At 42.6% G+C, this 18,379-nt stretch overlaps 1 protein-coding gene and 1 long non-coding RNA gene across 4 annotated transcripts in view; both read right to left on the bottom strand.

Annotated features, from left to right (window-relative positions):
* peli1b (pellino E3 ubiquitin protein ligase 1b) overlaps positions 1-18,379 on the bottom strand; it is a 61,084-nt gene continuing 42,705 nt past the window's right edge. For all 3 annotated transcript variants that reach the window (XM_085183566.1, XM_085183565.1, XM_085183564.1), the window contains 4 exons: positions 17,727-17,828; positions 15,387-15,584; positions 14,803-14,991; positions 1-4,747 (listed from right to left, as the gene is read on the bottom strand). In XM_085183566.1, coding sequence (XP_085039692.1) covers positions 4,169-4,747; positions 14,803-14,991; positions 15,387-15,584; positions 17,727-17,828 — 1,068 coding nt within the window. In that variant the 3' untranslated portion in view covers positions 1-4,168. The remainder of the gene's footprint in view (positions 4,748-14,802; positions 14,992-15,386; positions 15,585-17,726; positions 17,829-18,379) is intronic.
* Positions 8,282-11,486, bottom strand: LOC146505713 (uncharacterized). Its single transcript, XR_014877750.1, has 2 exons — positions 11,370-11,486; positions 8,282-9,761 (listed from the first exon to the last, which is right to left on the bottom strand). It is a non-coding gene; the product is annotated as an uncharacterized LOC146505713 (long non-coding RNA).

Here is an 18,379-nt window from a genome sequence, read left to right as displayed (position 1 = left end):
ATGTGTCACTTTTACACTTTATTGTTTAAAGTCGTTTACAAAAAAGTGTTTGCTGGAAACATTCATTGCTTTCGCCTTTTACAAGCACAAATACACTCCGAACAGGAGAGGAGGAAGAGCGAGTGGAGGGCCTGTGTTCATGTAGAGAAACAGTACAGAGACGGAGGGAAGCCCTTAAAAATCACACACTTAATCCATGAAAGAAGACTGGGTTAGAGAGGCAGGACGCACATCTGAATCCAGATTTGACTTCTAACTCGTGAGGTATCCTCAGTAGACCTTAGCTGTGTGTGTGCGTGTTTGTGTGTGTGTGTGAGATTCATATTCGTATTTTCTCCCTGAGGTGAGTTAGTGTGTTGCACTCTGAGGATACTGATGGACATTATCTGGAGAGCTACTTAATGTGTGGACACACGAACGCACATACAAACTGCACACATACAATCAACACGAACGTATAAATTACAGCTTCGCACTCACACGCACTACTTTTACCTGCAGATACGAGTGTGTCCACGCAGACCTGAGGCTCTGTGTGAACAGTTTGGAAGTGACTGGTTAGTAAAGCTGCTTCGTTTTCCGGAGGTTTCTACAGTTTGAGTGTGTGTCTCATTCGAGCGAAGTGGGCGAACAGCAGCGATGTTACAGATGTGTGCAGCAGGAGAATCTGTGCTTTCACATAAAGCTCCAAATATCAGGACAGTGGTCTCCAAGGTCAGCATTAACTTTTCAAACAGCATCTGATAAATGATCTATAGTAGCTCATCCTGAGCTTTTGATCACAGCACACAGTCTTCCTCAGCAGACGGAGTTGGATTCGGTTATTTTGCATCTCTGCTTTTCGTTGTTTTCGAGGCAGAGCTTCAAACTAGTTTCAGATTATTTTTTTTCCCCTCTGACTTTTAGCTCCGTATGATGTCATTCAGAGCTGACATCCCACCTGTTGTTTGCATAGCCAATCAGAAGAAAGTTGGCTTAAATTTAAAAAAAAAAGGATAAAACTGCTTGTTTCATGCAGAGGACGAACTGATGGGAGGAACCAAGGCACAGTAAAAGAAGGATTATTTTAAACTGTGACTCATGCAAAGCTACTTTAAGAGAACCTAATCTGGAGCATCTGTAGTGCTGCGACTTTTAAAAAGAAACGTTTAGACAAGAAAAATGAAAAATATTTGTGGTTTAGTGCAAGTCTGATGTTATTAGAAGAATCAAATCTCAAGTTTAAGGTCACGTTTAAACGTCGTTTACTCTTCAGTCAAAGGATTATCAGACGGGTTGGCGGGCAGATATTAAATAACTAATCACACATAACTAACACTGGAGTTGCACTGGAGCTGAAACAAAAATCTCTCCTTAAAAAGCTCTACACTTAGTTTGAACATGCAGTTATTGTTCACATTTAGTTTCTGTGATAAGTTCTGAAGCAGTTTGTTATCCGCTTCCAATGAATCAATACGAAATTAATAAAAATAAAGAGGCATCATTGTGCGGCTTTTCCACTGTGTTTATCTTGAACCTGGTTGTCTCAAGTCTGGCTAACTCGTCCATCCTGAAGCTAAGATGTCAGCAGAGAAAAACTTCTTTCCTCAGATTAAGTCCCATTAAAGCAGTGGTTCTTAACCTTGTTGGAGGTACCGAACCCCACCAGTTTCATATGCACATTCACTGAACCCCTCTTTAGTGAAAAATAAAATATGATTTTTTTCAAATTCAAGACATAGATATGTTTTTTATTGGTGCACAAAATGAGCCGTGCATGTCACGGTGGAGGCTCTGCCGAACCCCTGAGACCGACTCACCAAACCCCTAGGGTTCGATCGAACCCAGGTTAAGAACCACTGCATTAAAGAAACTCCAGGGCGTAAAGTGTTTACAGATTTAAGCATTTATGTGGTTTAAATATAAAGATAATAGAGTGCAGTTAGTTGTTTAGGTCCTTATTTAAAGTAAAAGCATCAGTGGAAGACAGTTTTCATCATATGTAGTAAAAGGTTATCGAATAATATATTATATTTAAATCAGAGCTCTACATCGGAAACAAACTACAAAACGAGGCCTTTCATGTCTCACACTTTATGCTCTACTCTTCTATTTTCTCTCATAAAGGCTTAAAATGACTCAGCACTATGTTGAAAGAAATGTATATATAATAGCTCTCCAAGTTACTATATTAACTATAAAGTTAATAAATTAAGCCTAACAGCTCTCATTCTTGTTTTTAATCAACATAAAATATAACTAAGAGCAGCCCTGATATCTGAAGCTCGACCTTGTTTGGAAAGCACAAGTTAACACGAAGCCCTAATGAGCGCACACGCGTGCATAAAGAGAATTGTGAAGCTTAAAGCCGTGCGTGTGTGTGTGCTTGTGTCAAACCTGAGTCAAACCACAGCAGATGTGTTTGTATCTCCTGCTTTTTGTTGCTCACTCGATGCGTAAGACAGATGGGACTTCCTGCACTGTGACGATTCACACGAGAGGAGGAGAAACCTGCTGAAATGACTTCAACTGCCTCGGTTTGCATACTTTTAGGTCTAGCTGAACAAATAGTGCGTCGATTTTTTCCAGCCTCCAGTAGGGCACGTGACAAGAAAAGGATTTTAAAATACTGGCGTGAGTGCAATGCTGTCAAAAGGACGTCTAATACATTCGGAGCTCAATACTAATACCGATCAGAAAACCGTACAGGATCTGGCACAGTAGTGATCTTGCTTTGACTGTGCAGGTGTGCCTCAGACATCCCAGTTATCACACAGAATAAACCAGACACTGTCCACACATGAAAAGCATCTGACCAGAGGGGTGTGCTGAGAAGCAAGGTCAATGTGGCCGCCAGGCTTTCTTCAATAATACAGTCTGCCTCACTTCTAACCATATTCACTGTAAAAGATGGCTGAAAACCGTATGCCTGCATTCATTTAGGTAGCCAGCAGGGGGCGACTCCTCTGTTTACAAGAACACTTTCTGGTTGTATTGAAGTCAACACTTTCCTGATACCTTAATGGGCTCAGTTGCTGGTTTCAGGTCATATATGCCCCCCATATGCTTTCAGGTCAAGCATAAAATTACTATTTATACAAGTCCTGCATCACCAGCTGAATGCAAGATCTCCCAATGACAATGCAACACATTTTGCACGTCTTCCTTCACCAGTTTTATTAAAAGGTACTCCTTCCTTCAAAACATTACACCTAACGTAGTCTGGAGCAGATTATGTCACCAGCATAACGTACCATGTGATCTAGCCATCTTTGTGACTTAAAGTCTGACTTGAGGATAAAGATACCTCGCTGATCCACTAATCTTGGTTTGCAGTGCACCCCTCTGGTCTGGTCAGCGTGTGTGTCTGCAAGTGTGTGTGTGTTTGTGTAAAGTATAACATTAGCTACATGGCTGCGTAGAGATTCACTCACTTACCCACAAAGATATTTCACTTTAAAGGGAGGGAGCAGTCATTCAGGCCATTTGCAAAGATGCCTAGAAGACTCGGTTTCCCATAATGCTTTAGGAGGTTTCAGTTCCAGATCTATTGCTTTGCAAGGGAAAAAAGGCTGCGGTGATGGCTAATGAGATAGAAGAATAACTGAAGGGTTTAAACACACAACGTGAGAGGACGGGGTGTATAAATATGACAGATCTGAGTGGTGAACAAGGCAGAGAGAGACAGAACAAAACCCTCAGAACACACCTAAAACTTTATATCTGGTTAACAATATACTGAAGTTTCAAAATAAAACGCTTAATAGTATTGAAGTTATCTGACAGATAAAGGATGAAGCGATGCTCCAGGGCCATAAATAAACATCTTTGTTTAAATTAGCTCTAAGAGATGTACACAGATGTATAATGCAACAATAAACATGAATAAAACCGCAGGTTTGCGCTGCGGTGTGTTAGTAATTTAGATAAATACTGTTGAAAGTCCTTTCTGAGAAACAAACGCGAAAAAAGGTTTGAGCAGTGTTCTTTGTTTGGTTTTTCTGTCTCTGGTTTCACGTGAAAATATAGAAATCTTTGTCGTCATTCATGAAAAAGCAATACAAAGGTCACTTAAAAATGAGAGAGAGACAAAAAGTCCAGAAAAAAACAGATCTGGGAAGGTCCCCGTGTTAAATACGGGGTCAGCATCCAAATAAAACCTCCAAAGAATGCTGGGAAGTTCCCGCCGTTAGTCAAGGGGTCCCTGGAAGATGAGTCTGACGTAGCCCTGCTCGCCGCTTAGCTGCTGGGCGCAGAAGGGGCAGGCGGCGTGGAAGGTGTGTGTGCCGTGAGGAAGCGGGATCTGACTCCAGAAGGCCGCAGTCTTCTCCGAACAAACGTGACCGCAGGGGTTAAAGGCGTGAGTGGGCGGGGCCGCGTCCACGTAAAAGCCCGCCTCGCAGCCCAGCCACAGCGCCACGTACGGCCCTTTGGTTCTGCACATGGGACACTCCCTGAGGCGGCCCTCCCGGCCCTCCCTCTCCTCGCGGTGGTTGCCCCAGTTGTGGTAGCCGTGCACGTGACCGCACTGGAGGTAGACCCAGGGCTGCTTCTCGTCAGGTGTGTCTTTGCGACGCATTGAGGGAAAGGCCAACGTGTTGAAGCCCACGGGACATTGCGGGCGGGCCGCGTTGATCTCCTGCCGCAGCGCCTCCAGGTGTTTCAGGGTGGGAGTGCGGGCCAGGCCTTCAGCAGTGCGCCACAACAGGGTGGCGCCGCAGAGGTCAATAAGGGAGCCGTCAACGAGCTCCTGACTCTCCGTCTCTACCTGAAAGACAGAGGAAGAGTAGCAGGTTATACAAAGAGTCAAAATTAGACAAAACTGAGATTTTCACCCCCAGGTAAGAAAAAAAACTTGCTTTCAACAACTTTTTCTTAAAGCTAAACAAAAAAAAGCGGAAAGGTGATGATTTATTGTGCACAGAAGACCTTAATGACACCGAAAGCCTACAGCATTATGTCCGACAGGAGCTGATTAGGTAGGAGCGGCAAGATGATGAAGTGCTATTGGTTCTCGGCCTCCCTGAGCAAGTCCAATAAAAAATCCTGAATGGTCTCAATTGTCCCAGATTCAGTAACAAATGAGACACAAAATGAGCACACAAAAGTAAAAGTTAACTCTTTAGCATATTTTATGACCCTTAAATATCGAACCAAATTCTTCACCCTGGACTGGCTGCCGGTCAACTACCAAGCAACCACAGAGACAGACAACCACACCGACGACCAATTCAAAAACACCACTAATGTGTGTCTTTGGAGAAGAACGGGAGGTTTAAACCAACAATTTTGGTGACAGTGTAAACTACTGCATTGCAGTGAGCCTATACTTTAAAAATAAACTGAACACTTAAGGATCTGTGGGGAAAAAAATTCCCAATAGTTAGCTTTTCTATTTTTCGGTAAATTAAAAAAGTTGTCGTGGTCCGTGCAAATGCAAATCCACACTGAAGTTTACTGAAAATTCTCACCTTTGAACAAGTCGTGTTCACTGATTTCATTTGTTTTTATTGTCATTTTATCGTATGGTTGTAGCAACCTAGTACTTTACTCGCTATAGCTACAAAAGATTTCACATTCTGAAATTCGACTTTTCTGACAGCAGGTACACTCATGATTCAAATATCCTGTGAAACACGTGAAATTTTATATAATTTTTAAAAAAAAAAACATTAAAACGTGTTTGTTAGGTTTTAGTCTTTGTGCACTCTGCAGGAAGAATTTAACCTTTTCCAAATACAGCTGGTTTTATTTTAGTCATTGGAGCCTTTGCATTCAGTGACCTCTCCTGAGTGCCACGCCTCTAACCCAGTGCATGCTGGGATACACTCAACCCTGAAGGTTGGAAGAGTATAAAACATGAAACACCGGGGCTTGCAGGATCTGTCTGACCACAGTAGGTGGCAGCGTAGCACAAATATCCACATGTCTCCCTCTGACAGATGTGGGTTTCAGGGAGGGAAGCACGGGACTCACAGCTGGAGACATGAGAATTGAAATGACGGTGGCAGACGGGGCAGGACAGAGAACTGGTGGAAATTTTGGTGAAGTACAGTCTTGAAGTAAGTGCTCGGATTGGCTGTGTAAGATCAGACAGGATGGGAAATTCCATGTTGAGATAACCAGAGGACACCAGGGTGAGGGCAGTGTGAAAAAACAAAACAGGAGACAAACAGAAAAAAAGAGAGAAAGAGAAAGGGCGGGAAAGTGATACAATAAGTGACACAGAGATGAGGGTGAAGTCAGCTCCCAGGTGTTTTGATGCCATCAGTCACCCTAACACTGACACTGAGGTCACCATGTGATTCAGGGTGAACAGATTTACATAGCTGCAGCATTACATCACCGCTGGCTCATGTGTCCCTCCTGGTCTGTAACCTTCACGTATGTCGTTATTTATGTCAGTAATGCCCTTGTTCGGCAATAACACAGAATCACATCTGCCCAGTAAAGTAACACACTCTACTTTTATCCAGAGGAACACTGATCGAGTTAAATGATGAAACATAATAACCTACACAAATGTGATACACATTACAAATACGTCTACAGTATGTGGGCTTCTTTTTAACATATAAATGCAAACAGATTAACAATAAATGCCTCTGTGCTGGTTTCGTCTCATATGCACCACTGTGAGGGTCACTGATAAAACACATCAAACTGCAATACTGAACGTAAAATAGATTATTATACAATCATCAGGATATAATATTTACCACTGTACTACATACCTACATCAATGATTTAAGAAAATGTTGGTGATAGCAGATTTAAATAAAAAACATACATGGTCGAATTCATGAATTAACCAAACCGATCTTCTGTTATTAAATGTGTCACAGCTAACTCAGACTTTTTGAAGAAACTCTTTACCTACATATAATAATAATAATGGATTGGATTTATATAGCGCTTTTCAAGCCACCCAAAGCGCTTTACAATTCCACTATTCATTCACTCTCACATTCACACACTGGTGGAGGCAAGCTACAGTCGTAGCCACAGCTGCCCTGGATCAGACTGACAGAAGCGAGGCTGCCATATCGCGCCATCGGCCCCTCTGGCCAACACCAGTAGGCGGTAGGGTAAAGTGTCTTGCCCAAGGACACAACGACCAGGACAGAGAGCCCAGGGATTTAACCGGCGACCTTCCGGTTACAGATGCGCTTCCCAACCCCCTGAGCCACGGTTGCCATTTACTATTGAACAAACGCAATGTGGAATACATGACTACAATAATGGCCTGAGATAATGTCCTCCCTTTTCATTAAAGCCTGGCTTCGTGTCTGATGCAGAAATACCGAAGCACAGAGGAAAGATGCACAGTAGAAACCCGGATGTAGCTTCTGGATCTGAAAAGTAAAGCCAACCTGGCAGCGCCTGACTCAACCTCAGCAGACACTTTCCTGATTTATTTTCTCAGCAAGTCCCTTCAGATCACACTGATTAAAACATTAAGTCTATTTTGTTTATTTGGGCATTCCAAGTTTCACAGAGGATTATCCAGGGTTATCCTCGTTGGCTAACATCTTGAGTCGGTGCAATGACTCGGTTGCAAAACACCAAAATGGTGACAGCAAACATGCTCATTGCAAGACAGAAAAAGTCTGCACCGTCATAAAGGTTGATTACAGCCCCAAGCAAAAAACAAAAGTGGCATCACAACTGCTGGTGTAAACTACACATGGGTGTTGTTGTTTTTAAACATCATTTTTATGGTATTTTTAGCTTTATTGGAGATTTTTTTAGACAGGAAAGTAAGGAGAAGTCACAATAAAACCCCAGCCACTGGATCGAGCCTTGAGGCATTTGGTCATTTGTTCAAACTCACACTCAGTTCAGTGTTATGCCAGGTTGTTGTGCACCTTTTGTAGTTTTTTTTAACCTGGTGCACTGCATTCACCTTCAGATTAAAAGCTGTAGCCAACACGTTACAAAATGCTCGTCTTTTACTTTGAAGGCGAACTGCATGTTACACAATTTCATTCCTGCTTGGAGAGCAGCTGGAGAGTTTTCTTAGACAAGTCAGAGTTTTCCGTAGAAACTATGGGCGACTGCGGAAATCTGCAAGCAACCAAAGAAACTTTAAGGAGGCCAACTGGTTGGGGAACATACATTTTCATAAATGACGGACAAGTTACCGTCAACGTGGTTAGTAGTCACGTGACTGTGAAACCTCAATACTAGCACTGAATGGTGAAACTGACCATCAGCTCACCGTTTATATCTGTTCTGTCCTGAATGGTCAATATTATGGTCACGCGGCGACCATAATATAGCCTTCAAACTGCCCAATCTGAACACAGTAGAGTGACGTCTGATGGAATAGAGTTAAAAGCAGGACAAACTCGTTATAGTCATTCATTCTGAGACTGAATCGCATAGCGCTGCCTTTTATTCATTTTGAGGCATTGTTTCGTTTTCCTTTCCTTCTTTTCAGCTGGAACAGGTAAGAGTGCAGAAGGTTAAGCAAACCCTACCATAAGGTAGCTTCTTCTAACCCACTTAAAAAGACAGTTTAAAGAAGTATTTGTCTCCTCAGTAGGGATGGGTACCGGTATCATGGCACCGGTTCTGTCATAAACGGTAGTAACCAGACCGAAAAGCAGCGCACATTTCGGTGCTTTATTTTTTTCCTGAGATGTCATACACTTTAGATTCTAGCCAATCATTTTACGTTCCCGAGGATAGTAGGCGGGTCCAGGTACGTACGTTCTTTTACAGCAGAGCTACAGATTAAAAATGCCCAAGGCGAAGCGGTCAAAAGTCTGGCTGTACTTCACAGCAAAATATGCAAACTCAGCAGCCTGCAACAAGTGCTTTAAGCTGATACTGTCAAAGGAAGTAACACCTCAAATCCGATGAAACACCCGGCGACGCATAGCGTTTTTTTAAAAGCCGAGAAATGCGCTGTATTTGATAGCTTGCTGCGAGACCTCACACCGTGCACATCTACTGTGGGTGTGGTGCCTGTTATCGGACCCGGAATTAGCAACATCCCCCAAAACCCGAAGAGGAGAGTCCTGGCCCCTAGCCCTGCCAGTGTAGCAGAAATGATGACGGATGATGATGCAGCAGCAGCCGTTCTTCTCTGCGTGAGTAGCTTAATGTTGTTCGTGTATAATTTACGTTGAGTAGGCTAACCACGTTATTACATTAATGCATGTAAGGTGAACTAGCAAACACCATCATAGTTACATGCAGCTGTCTTCTTGTTTGATGGCAGATGCTCCCTTCACCCTGGCCAAAAAGGCTAAAATGACCAAAGAAAAAGTGGAAAACAGCTAAACATGAGAGGTTTTTGGACAAAGTTTGTGTTTTTTCCATTGTTTAAGCACTGCTTCCAGCCAAGAGTGATACCATATATGCCCCATAGCTGCAGAAAAGGCTAACATTGTTATCTTTTTACAAAAAAAACAGCTGAACATGAGAGGTTTTTGGACCAATTTTGTGTTTTCCATTCTTTAAGCACAGGTTTGAGCACCGTTTAAGCACCGGCACCGTTTCAAAAGTACCGGTTTGGCACCAGTATCAGATAAAACGATACCCATCCCTACTCCTCAGTGTATAATCATGCTCAAGCTTAATGACATAAGGGCCCTCGTCCATGTAAACATCGAGATCCTCTCACCTCCTCTCAGAGTTTAATTTAATTACACTGAAACCATTAAATTATCAGGACAAAAGCTTGTATTAAAGCAGCAGGAGCTCAGACACTGCACTCCGATCATTTGTCATCCCTCACCCCCCACAGCAACACTACCCCCCACTACAACCCACTGTTACAGTGGGGCAAAAAAGTATTTAGTCAGCCACCGATTGTGCAAGTTCCCCCACTTAAAATGATGACAGAGGTCAGTAATTTGCACCAGAGGTACACTTCAACTGTGAGAGACAGAATGTGAAAAAAAAATCCATGAATTCACATGGTAGGATTTGTAAAGAATTTATTCGTAAATCAGGGTGGAAAATAAGTATTTGGTCAATAACAAAAATACAACTCAATACTTTGTAACATAACCTTTGTTGGCAATAACAGAGGTCAAACGTTTACTATAGGTCTTTACCAGGTTTGCACACACAGTAGCTGGTATTTTGGCCCATTCCTCCATGCAGATCTTCTCAAGAGCAGTGATGTTTTGGGGCTGTCGCCGAGCAACACGGACTTTCAACTCCCGCCACAGATTTTCTATGGGGTTGAGGTCTGGAGACTGGCTAGGCCACTCCAGGACTTTCAAATGCTTCTTACGGAGCCACTTCTTTGTTGCCCGGGCGGTGTGTTTTGGATCATTGTCATGTTGGAAGACCCAGCCTCGTTTCATCTTCAAAGTTCTCACTGATGGAAGGAGGTTTTGGCTCAAAATCTCACGATACTTGGCCCCATTCATTCTGTCCTTAACACGGATCAGTCGTCCTGTCCCCTTGGCAGAAAAACAGCCCCATAGCATGATGTTTCCACCCCCATGCTTCACAGTAGGTATGGTGTTCTTGGGATGCAACTCAGTATTCTTCTTCCTCCAAACACGACGAGTTGAGTTTATACCAAAAAGTTCTACTTTGGTTTCATCTGACCACATGACATTCTCCCAATCCTCTGCTGTATCATCCATGTGCTCTCTGGCAAACTTCAGACGGGCCTGGACATGCACTGGCTTCAGCAGCGGAACACGTCTGGCACTGCGGGATTTGATTCCCTGCCGTTGTAGTGTGTTACTGATGGTGACCTTTGTTACTTTGGTCCCAGCTCTCTGCAGGTCATTCACCAGGTCCCCCCGTGTGGTTCTGGGATCTTTGCTCACCGTTCTCATGATCATTTTGACCCCACGGGATGAGATCTTGCGTGGAGCCCCAGATCGAGGGAGATTATCAGTGGTCTTGTATGTCTTCCATTTTCTGATGATTGCTCCCACAGTTGATTTTTTCACACCAAGCTGCTTGCCTATTGTAGATTCACTCTTCCCAGTCTGGTGCAGGTCTACAATTCTTTTCCTGGTGTCCTTCGAAAGCTCTTTGGTCTTGGCCATGGCGGAGTTTGGAGTCTGACTGGTTGAGGCTGTGGACAGGTGTCTTTTATACAGATGATGAGGTCAAACAGGTGCCATTCATACAGGTAACGAGTGGGGGACAGAAAAGCTTCTTATAGAAGACGTTACAGGTCTGTGAGAGCCAGGGATTTTCCTTGTTTGAGGTGACCAAATACTTATTTTCCACCCTGATTTACGAATAAATTCTTTACAAATCCTACCATGTGAATTCATGGATTTTTTTTTCACATTCTGTCTCTCACAGTTGAAGTGTACCTCTGGTGCAAATTACTGACCTCTGTCATCATTTTAAGTGGGGGAACTTGCACAATCGGTGGCTGACTAAATACTTTTTTGCCCCACTGTATATGTGTGTGTGCGTGTGTGTAGACTGCACTGTAAGATATTCCTAATTATGTCAAACAGAAGGGCAAACCAGCTGCCCTGCTGGTAAAGGCTGACTCAATCCACCCAATAACTGAAACAAACGTGTGCACGTTTCATCTTCACCTCACAGTAACAACGCAAAAAAGCTACCAAAAATGCTTCTGATGAATCTTTATCCCCATCATGTCATTTAAAGATTACACACCGTGGAGCTAAACATTAAACCAACAACTCAGGGGCTTTTGGCAAACGTGCTGAGCCAATTTATTCAAGACTATTCAATCACAATGTCCTTCATGTGTCAGCGTCCTCTACGGCAGAGCAGTTCTCTCATTAAGAGAAGTGTACTTGAGAGTTGAGGTACACACTATTAGAAGCCAGTAAGATGTTCAGTTTTCACCCTTTTTGGTCAAAAATAATGTTGTTGTTTAATGATTTAAGGTTGTTGGATGAGTCCAACACTCAGTTTTTAATTCTAGTTTTGATATCGAGTGAATACAAACCAACATCTAACTGGACTGAAATGACATCTGCTGGAAGGTTTCTAAGCAGTTTAACCCTGAACAGAAATCTGATCCCTTAACTTTAAATATGGAGGGTGTGCTGCTCCTGCCACAAAAAGATCCAGTCCAGGAAGCATTTAAGACAATCATGTTGTTGTAGTGATTCCCATCTACACTTTATTGTAGTAAAGATATCGAGAAGTGTGCGTTATGTCTTATTTTTGGCTAAGAAGACCTGGCAACAAAGACAAGCTTTTTAAACCTCATCCCGAATCAGAGTCGCAAAACTTTTAAAGCACTTATTATCAGATTTTTTCGCTACATTTTATTCCCTGATGCCCAAAATCAAAATTCATGTTAGGTCTATTTCCTCATTTATTTAGCTAGGGACTGCATGAAGTCACTGCTGAGTAACAATGGCAGTTGACGGAGTGTTTTTATTGCTTCATGCAGAGATGTGACTGGAGGCACAAAAATGCATTGAGCAGGTTTATTTCAGTTTCATCGTGACACAAGATTTCATTTCTCTCTTTTGGTTTCACATTATTCATCAAAGGCCAAAACAGAATAAATGACTTATAAAAGCACACATGTATTTAGTCATTAAATTCTAGTCTCAACAATCAAGATTTGCTCTCTGCTAAACAGGTTTTGGCCTGTTTAGGACTTTAAATAAAAGAAAAATATTTCATCTAAGTGGGGTTTAATAACTCAAACTTAAGGTATATATATATATATATATATATATATATATATATATATATATATATATATATATATATATATATATATATTTTATTTTTTTTAAATTATTATTATAATTTTTAATTTTTTAAAAATTATTATTATTATTATTTTCTTATTATTTTAAAATTCAATTCATGTTTTTCTTTTTCTGTATCTCTGTGTAATAGCACATACAACAAAACAACAATGGGTGTAATATTTCAAACCAGGGCTCCAACATCCTCTTTAGAGTTAAGGCTTCTTGTTGTAGTCCCATGTTAAAGAAACATGTTTTAAGAAAGCACAAGTTATCTTTGTAGTAAAGTCTCACAGCCTTTCATCTTGTGTAGTGATGTTACCCCAACTGTAGCGACGCTGACAATGAAAGACGACTCCACCTGAGCAGTAACCACTCGTATGTGCAGACGGTTTAAACACCATCACGCTTTGTTACCGTGCATAATGAAAATATGTGCTGTCCCGCAGCTGGCAATACAAAAGATCAATCAGCTGTGAAATAACGAGTGGATGCTGTAGAGGTGGATAACACTGGTAAGTGTGTGGATGGGAAAGGGCAGGTGGAGATAAGGGAGCTGTTAATTTGTGGAAAGACTTGAGAGCAGGTGGGACACTCGATAAAGGGATGGATTAATATTACGGCTGCTGACTGTGTGCGCGTGGCTGATGATATACATCTTGTGGAGAGGAGGAGGAAGAGGAGAAGAAACAAAGACCTAATGAAACATCCCAACAGCCTCGTAAATCCAATCAGACAACTGTCCACACTGATGAGACGCAGACGGCGCCGCGACTGGCTGGGAGACTGTGACGTCAGCAGGAGGATCCCTTACATGGTCTTGTTACAAACAGCTTCGACAGGAGGGCCTGCTGCCATGGAGATAGCATCCCAGTGACCTCCTGGTGGGTGTTATGCTCTGACTGACCTCCTGCTGCCTGAGTGACAGCGCTGCTATGCGATTGTGATGAAGTATGAGATGCTGTGATGGAATGTGTGCGAGGGAAATATGTTTTGCGGTTAACTGATTGCCACGGAGCAGAGAGACTGAAAATGCATCATTTTAATCACAGTAACTCGTGATACATATCCCGCGATAACTGTGGCATCGCGATACAGCAGTTCTGCAAGAAAATCACAATATTTGTGATTGTAGAAGAAAAAATTACCTCTAAAAAAGCAAAGACCAAGAACTGTGCATTTCAAGGTTTTCATGCATTTTTTAGCAGCGATTAAAACAGGTTAAAATGCTCAAATCAAAATAAACATTAACATTTAGATGCTAATAATCACTGAACGTGTGATGATGTTTGTGCAACAATTATGCAACTTTTAGAACTCGCTACTTTTCCTCACCCTTCATATCTGGACTGTCCCCCCTTGTGCTCCTGAGAGTTTCTTCTTTTAACCTTATTTTACTAATTTCTGTGACTATTTCCTGACAACTTTAAAAAAGTGGAAATATGCAGGAACTCATAACTTTTGGCCAGAATGTCTGTGAAGGTTCTCAGTCATCCAGGTCATTGTAGTCAAAGGAGCTTGCAAAGAAAAGCGTCTGGACTTCTTTAAGTTGCTTGAAGACGTTTCACCTCTCATCCGAGAAGCTTCTTCAGTTCTAAGGTCAAATGGTGGAGAGTCCCAGATTTAAACCTAGTGGGAGTATCCCCCCACAGAGGGACAAAAGGACCCCATGATGATCCTCTAATCGCCTGAGCCAAGGTGTGAAACTGGGTGCGGGTCCCAATCAGCCAGGGTTTCGGGTGAGCTCAGTGTTCACAATGAGCTCACCCGAAACCCTGGTCAAACACCATTTGACCCTAGAACTGAAGAAGCTTCTCGGATGAGAGGTGAAACGTCCAGACGCTTTTCTTTGCAAGCTCCTTTGACTTTTGGCCAGAATTGACTATTTTTGGTGACAAAGCGTGGCACTAACTTCCTTAATTGGCACAGGTTGCTAGGAGTTAGTGGAGACCAAGCTGACAGTGACAGTGTCAAAAATGTTGGCATCCACCAGCGCTTCCCCTCAGCTTCCTAGTAAACACACCTATTGTATATATTTTTTCAGAAAAACCTGACCTCAGGGTCAGCGAGATTCAAACTTGTATGAAATTTTAAGTAGATACACCTATGGAAAAAAAGTTAACAGTTTTGCTTGTGTTCCTACCATCTTTCCCCGCTGCTGTGCTGAGCGCGTTTCTCGCAAGGTGAAGACGTTGCCGCAGACTGAGATCTCCCTCCAGACGCCTGGTTTGGAGTCCTGGCTGAAGCCGTTGCGAGGGTGCATCACCAGCACGCCGTTGGTGGTCAACCCGTCCATCTGACCATCAGATGTCTTCCACTTAGCAGCTTTCTCCTGAATGAAGCAAAAAAACACGCTGATGTTCATATGCATTCAGCAGCCCTTTGTCCAACCTCCTATCATATTTAGCAGACTGAGCTTTCTCTGCTGAGCATGTGTGAGTTTAGTGTTGCCACCAAGAGCACTAACAGGACACCATCAGTTGTTGTCCTCTGCTGTCAAACAATGACAAATTGAGAAGGACAGTAAAAACAAGAACATGGGAAAAGTAAAAGCAGGTTAAAGGTTTTAGAATAATATGAGAGCACACGCTCTACGACACGTCTTTCATGTCTTGTTTTCCTCTTTGTCCTGTGGTTCTTTAGTCTTTCCTTCTCTCATCCTTCTGCCTTTTTGCTCTCACAAACTCGCCCACACGTGTCTGAAGCTCCAGATGAAACAGTGCTCACCCCGAGGAAGATGCTCTTGGAAGAGTCGAAGCCTGCGGCGTAAATGCGCGCTGTGTAAGGCGGCGTGCGCTGGCACATAATGCGGCAGGCGAAGCGGGAGATGGTGCTTTGGACCGACTGAGTGTCTGCATTACTCTGGCTGCCTGCCACTGTGTCCGTCACTACAAAGTCTATTGGACTCTCTGTGGATCGACCGATCTGGAGAAGAGAGATGGAAAGATTAGCCCACAATGCTTTTCAGCGATGTGATAATATAATGATGTATTACCTCAGGGGAAGCTGGTAGGATGAAAAACATAACAGAAAATGGAGACAAAAACTGCTAAATGGATGCAGAATGTTTCCAGGATGGAATCCATTAGGAAATTTGAAATACATAAGCCAAGACAGTTGGATAATCTTTAATAGCAGACAATACGCAGAGCAAAGACATGCTAGAGACTTTTAAGTAGAGTCGAATTGCTTCACATGCATTGCAAACTTGTATAAAACCCATAAAACCCCTAAAGATGAGTATTTTACTTCCCTGATAGCGTCACCAGAGTACCATAAACACCACACAGGAAAGCCTCAGTGTTAGTGCTAGTCAAGACAGAACACAATGACTTTGGAGAAATTCTGTGTTAAAAACTTTACTGATGCAGTAATATCTTTTGTCCAAATCTGACTAAGATGAATGATTCACGATTGGTTCATTTTATTACTCAACACAGTGAGATCAGGACACAGTCAGTTCCAAGAGTTAATGTCACCAGATGGAAAGAAGTCATTATGTGACATGGCTGAAAGCACCAGCAGAGCAGTAGACTGTTTTTTCCAAGCTTAAGGCGACTCACCAGTTAAGGTCATCAGGCAAAAAAAAAAAACATAACAGAAATTTTAACATTTACCATTTCATTAAAACTCCATCTGATGTAAAGATCATTTTATATCCAAGCATGCATCCGTTTTCTGCTGCTTATTCATGTCTGGGACACCCAGACTTCCCTTTACCCCTCTTCTGGTGAGGACACTGAAGGGCTCCCAAGCCAACTGAGAAATGTGTCCTGGACTTGCCTCCTTCTAGTAGGACGTCACTTAAACCTCCTCCTTTCAAATGACCAAGCTTGCATTTGGGATCTTATTCTTTTTTTCATAGATCGGCCAATAAATGAACAGTTCTGCCTTTTCTTATGCGCAGTTTAGGGCGCCAGGGATTATCCCGCCAACACCTCCGTGAATACACAAAGCACCGGACCCCCATGGATCCTTTTGCAGGTGGTAAACTGACAGGATGGTGGAGTCGAACATCGCTTGAGCTGACAACAAGCCCATTCACCGAAGCTCCTGGGTAGTTTCCTAATCTGGGCAGTACTTCTACGTTTTTTGTTTTTGTTTTTGTTGTTTTTGCTTTTCTTTTTTTGAATCGCACTTAGTCTGGCCCCTCACCCAGGACCAATTTGCCTTGGGAGACCCTACCAGGGGCAAGTTGCCCCCGACAACTTAGCTCCTGGGATCACACGGGCACGCAAACCCCTCCACCACGATAAGGTGGCGATTCATGGAGAGGTGTTACATTAAGGGCCTTTTTTTTAAATTAAAAACATTTCTACATTTACATTTGTATACACCAGTGGTTCTCAAACTGTGGCTCATCCAGGGGGATGTGGACTATACAGAAGATTTTTGTATAGAAAACAAAACTCTGGTGATGCTTTTGTGCTATTTTTTTATTAACTAAAATTCAGCTTTGATCCCTTTTTATTGGTGACTTGATATGGATAAAGCTCAAAAAGCTGGTTTATACTTTGAGATATGGCACATTATGAAGATGCTGAACCTGTTTTAGTACACAAACAACTATAAGTGAAGTACTTTGATATTGTTTTTCAAAGAGGCTTTTTTTTTCTTAGCATTACCAAGTCCATTTGTGGCCCTTTATTTATGGTGCACATTGAAATAAAGGGTGCGTTATTACAAGAGGTACAAATTTGGAAGCAGTTTGCTGTAATCAGGACTGAGGTTTCAAAGTATCTTAAGTGTCTATGTGTCAATTCCACTGCTGCAGATCCAACTGCTGACTGTGTTGATAAGCGGGCCAAACCACAACAACTAACTCCCCATTATTTTCAGAAAGACATCATGCACTTCACCTCACACAGCGTGCCTCATGTCTCTCATTCCTGCATCCCTTCAAGGGCTCTGCTTTAAAGATCAAAAATCCCTGCACTAAACACACAGATGCTCTGTTACCAGCCTCTATTTAATATGTGTGTGAGTGGAGCAGTGAAGTGGAAAAAATAAGGACTGCGAATTGGTTGTAAAACTCCAGGCACGGTGATAAAAGCTGGGGCTTGTTACCTGGAACATGTCTGTATTGCTGTCGTGGGTGTACTCCACCACCACCGTCTGGGCTCGAGACAGAGTGTAAGAGATGCTGTGCTGGTCTTTGTTGCTTATGGCCTGGAAAGACAGAAGGAAGAGATCAAATCAGCAACGAAAGCAGAATCAAACCCTTCACTTAAAATGCAGAAGACTGAACTGAGCATGTTTTCTATCAAAAACACCGCTGACATCGCCTCAATGATCCTTGCAGAAAATAACAGATGCACACAGAAGGGTGGAGATGTGTAATCATTAACTGGATCCATGTTCTTTTTGGTCAGTTAGGACCACACACAGGACAGAAACGGACAATCGCTCTTCCAGACTGCAGCTAAAGCCTGGCCTGAGCGCGAGCGCGTGTGTGAGTCAGGGAATAAAAGTGTGCGTTCTCAGAGAAGCCATTATGTGCAGATGTCAAACCGAAAAAGCACTCTCTCACACACATACATAACTATAATTCCCTGATCATTTAACAGATTTTAGTGGATTTCTGGGCATTCTTTGGGCTGATGATGGAAACACATGAACGTGTTCTACCCTGGATTTTGCAAGAAAATGCTCAGTTACCTTCCACTGGACAGCTCACATTTATTTCTCTTATAAACCTTGACCATGTTCCAGTTAAATCC

Source organism: Neolamprologus multifasciatus, chromosome 13, assembly GCF_963576455.1.
Source record: "Neolamprologus multifasciatus chromosome 13, fNeoMul1.2, whole genome shotgun sequence".
NCBI classification, from domain to species: Eukaryota; Metazoa; Chordata; class Actinopteri; order Cichliformes; family Cichlidae; genus Neolamprologus; species Neolamprologus multifasciatus.
Note: the sequence above shows the minus strand (reverse complement) of the source record. Positions and strands in the feature narration are given on the sequence as shown.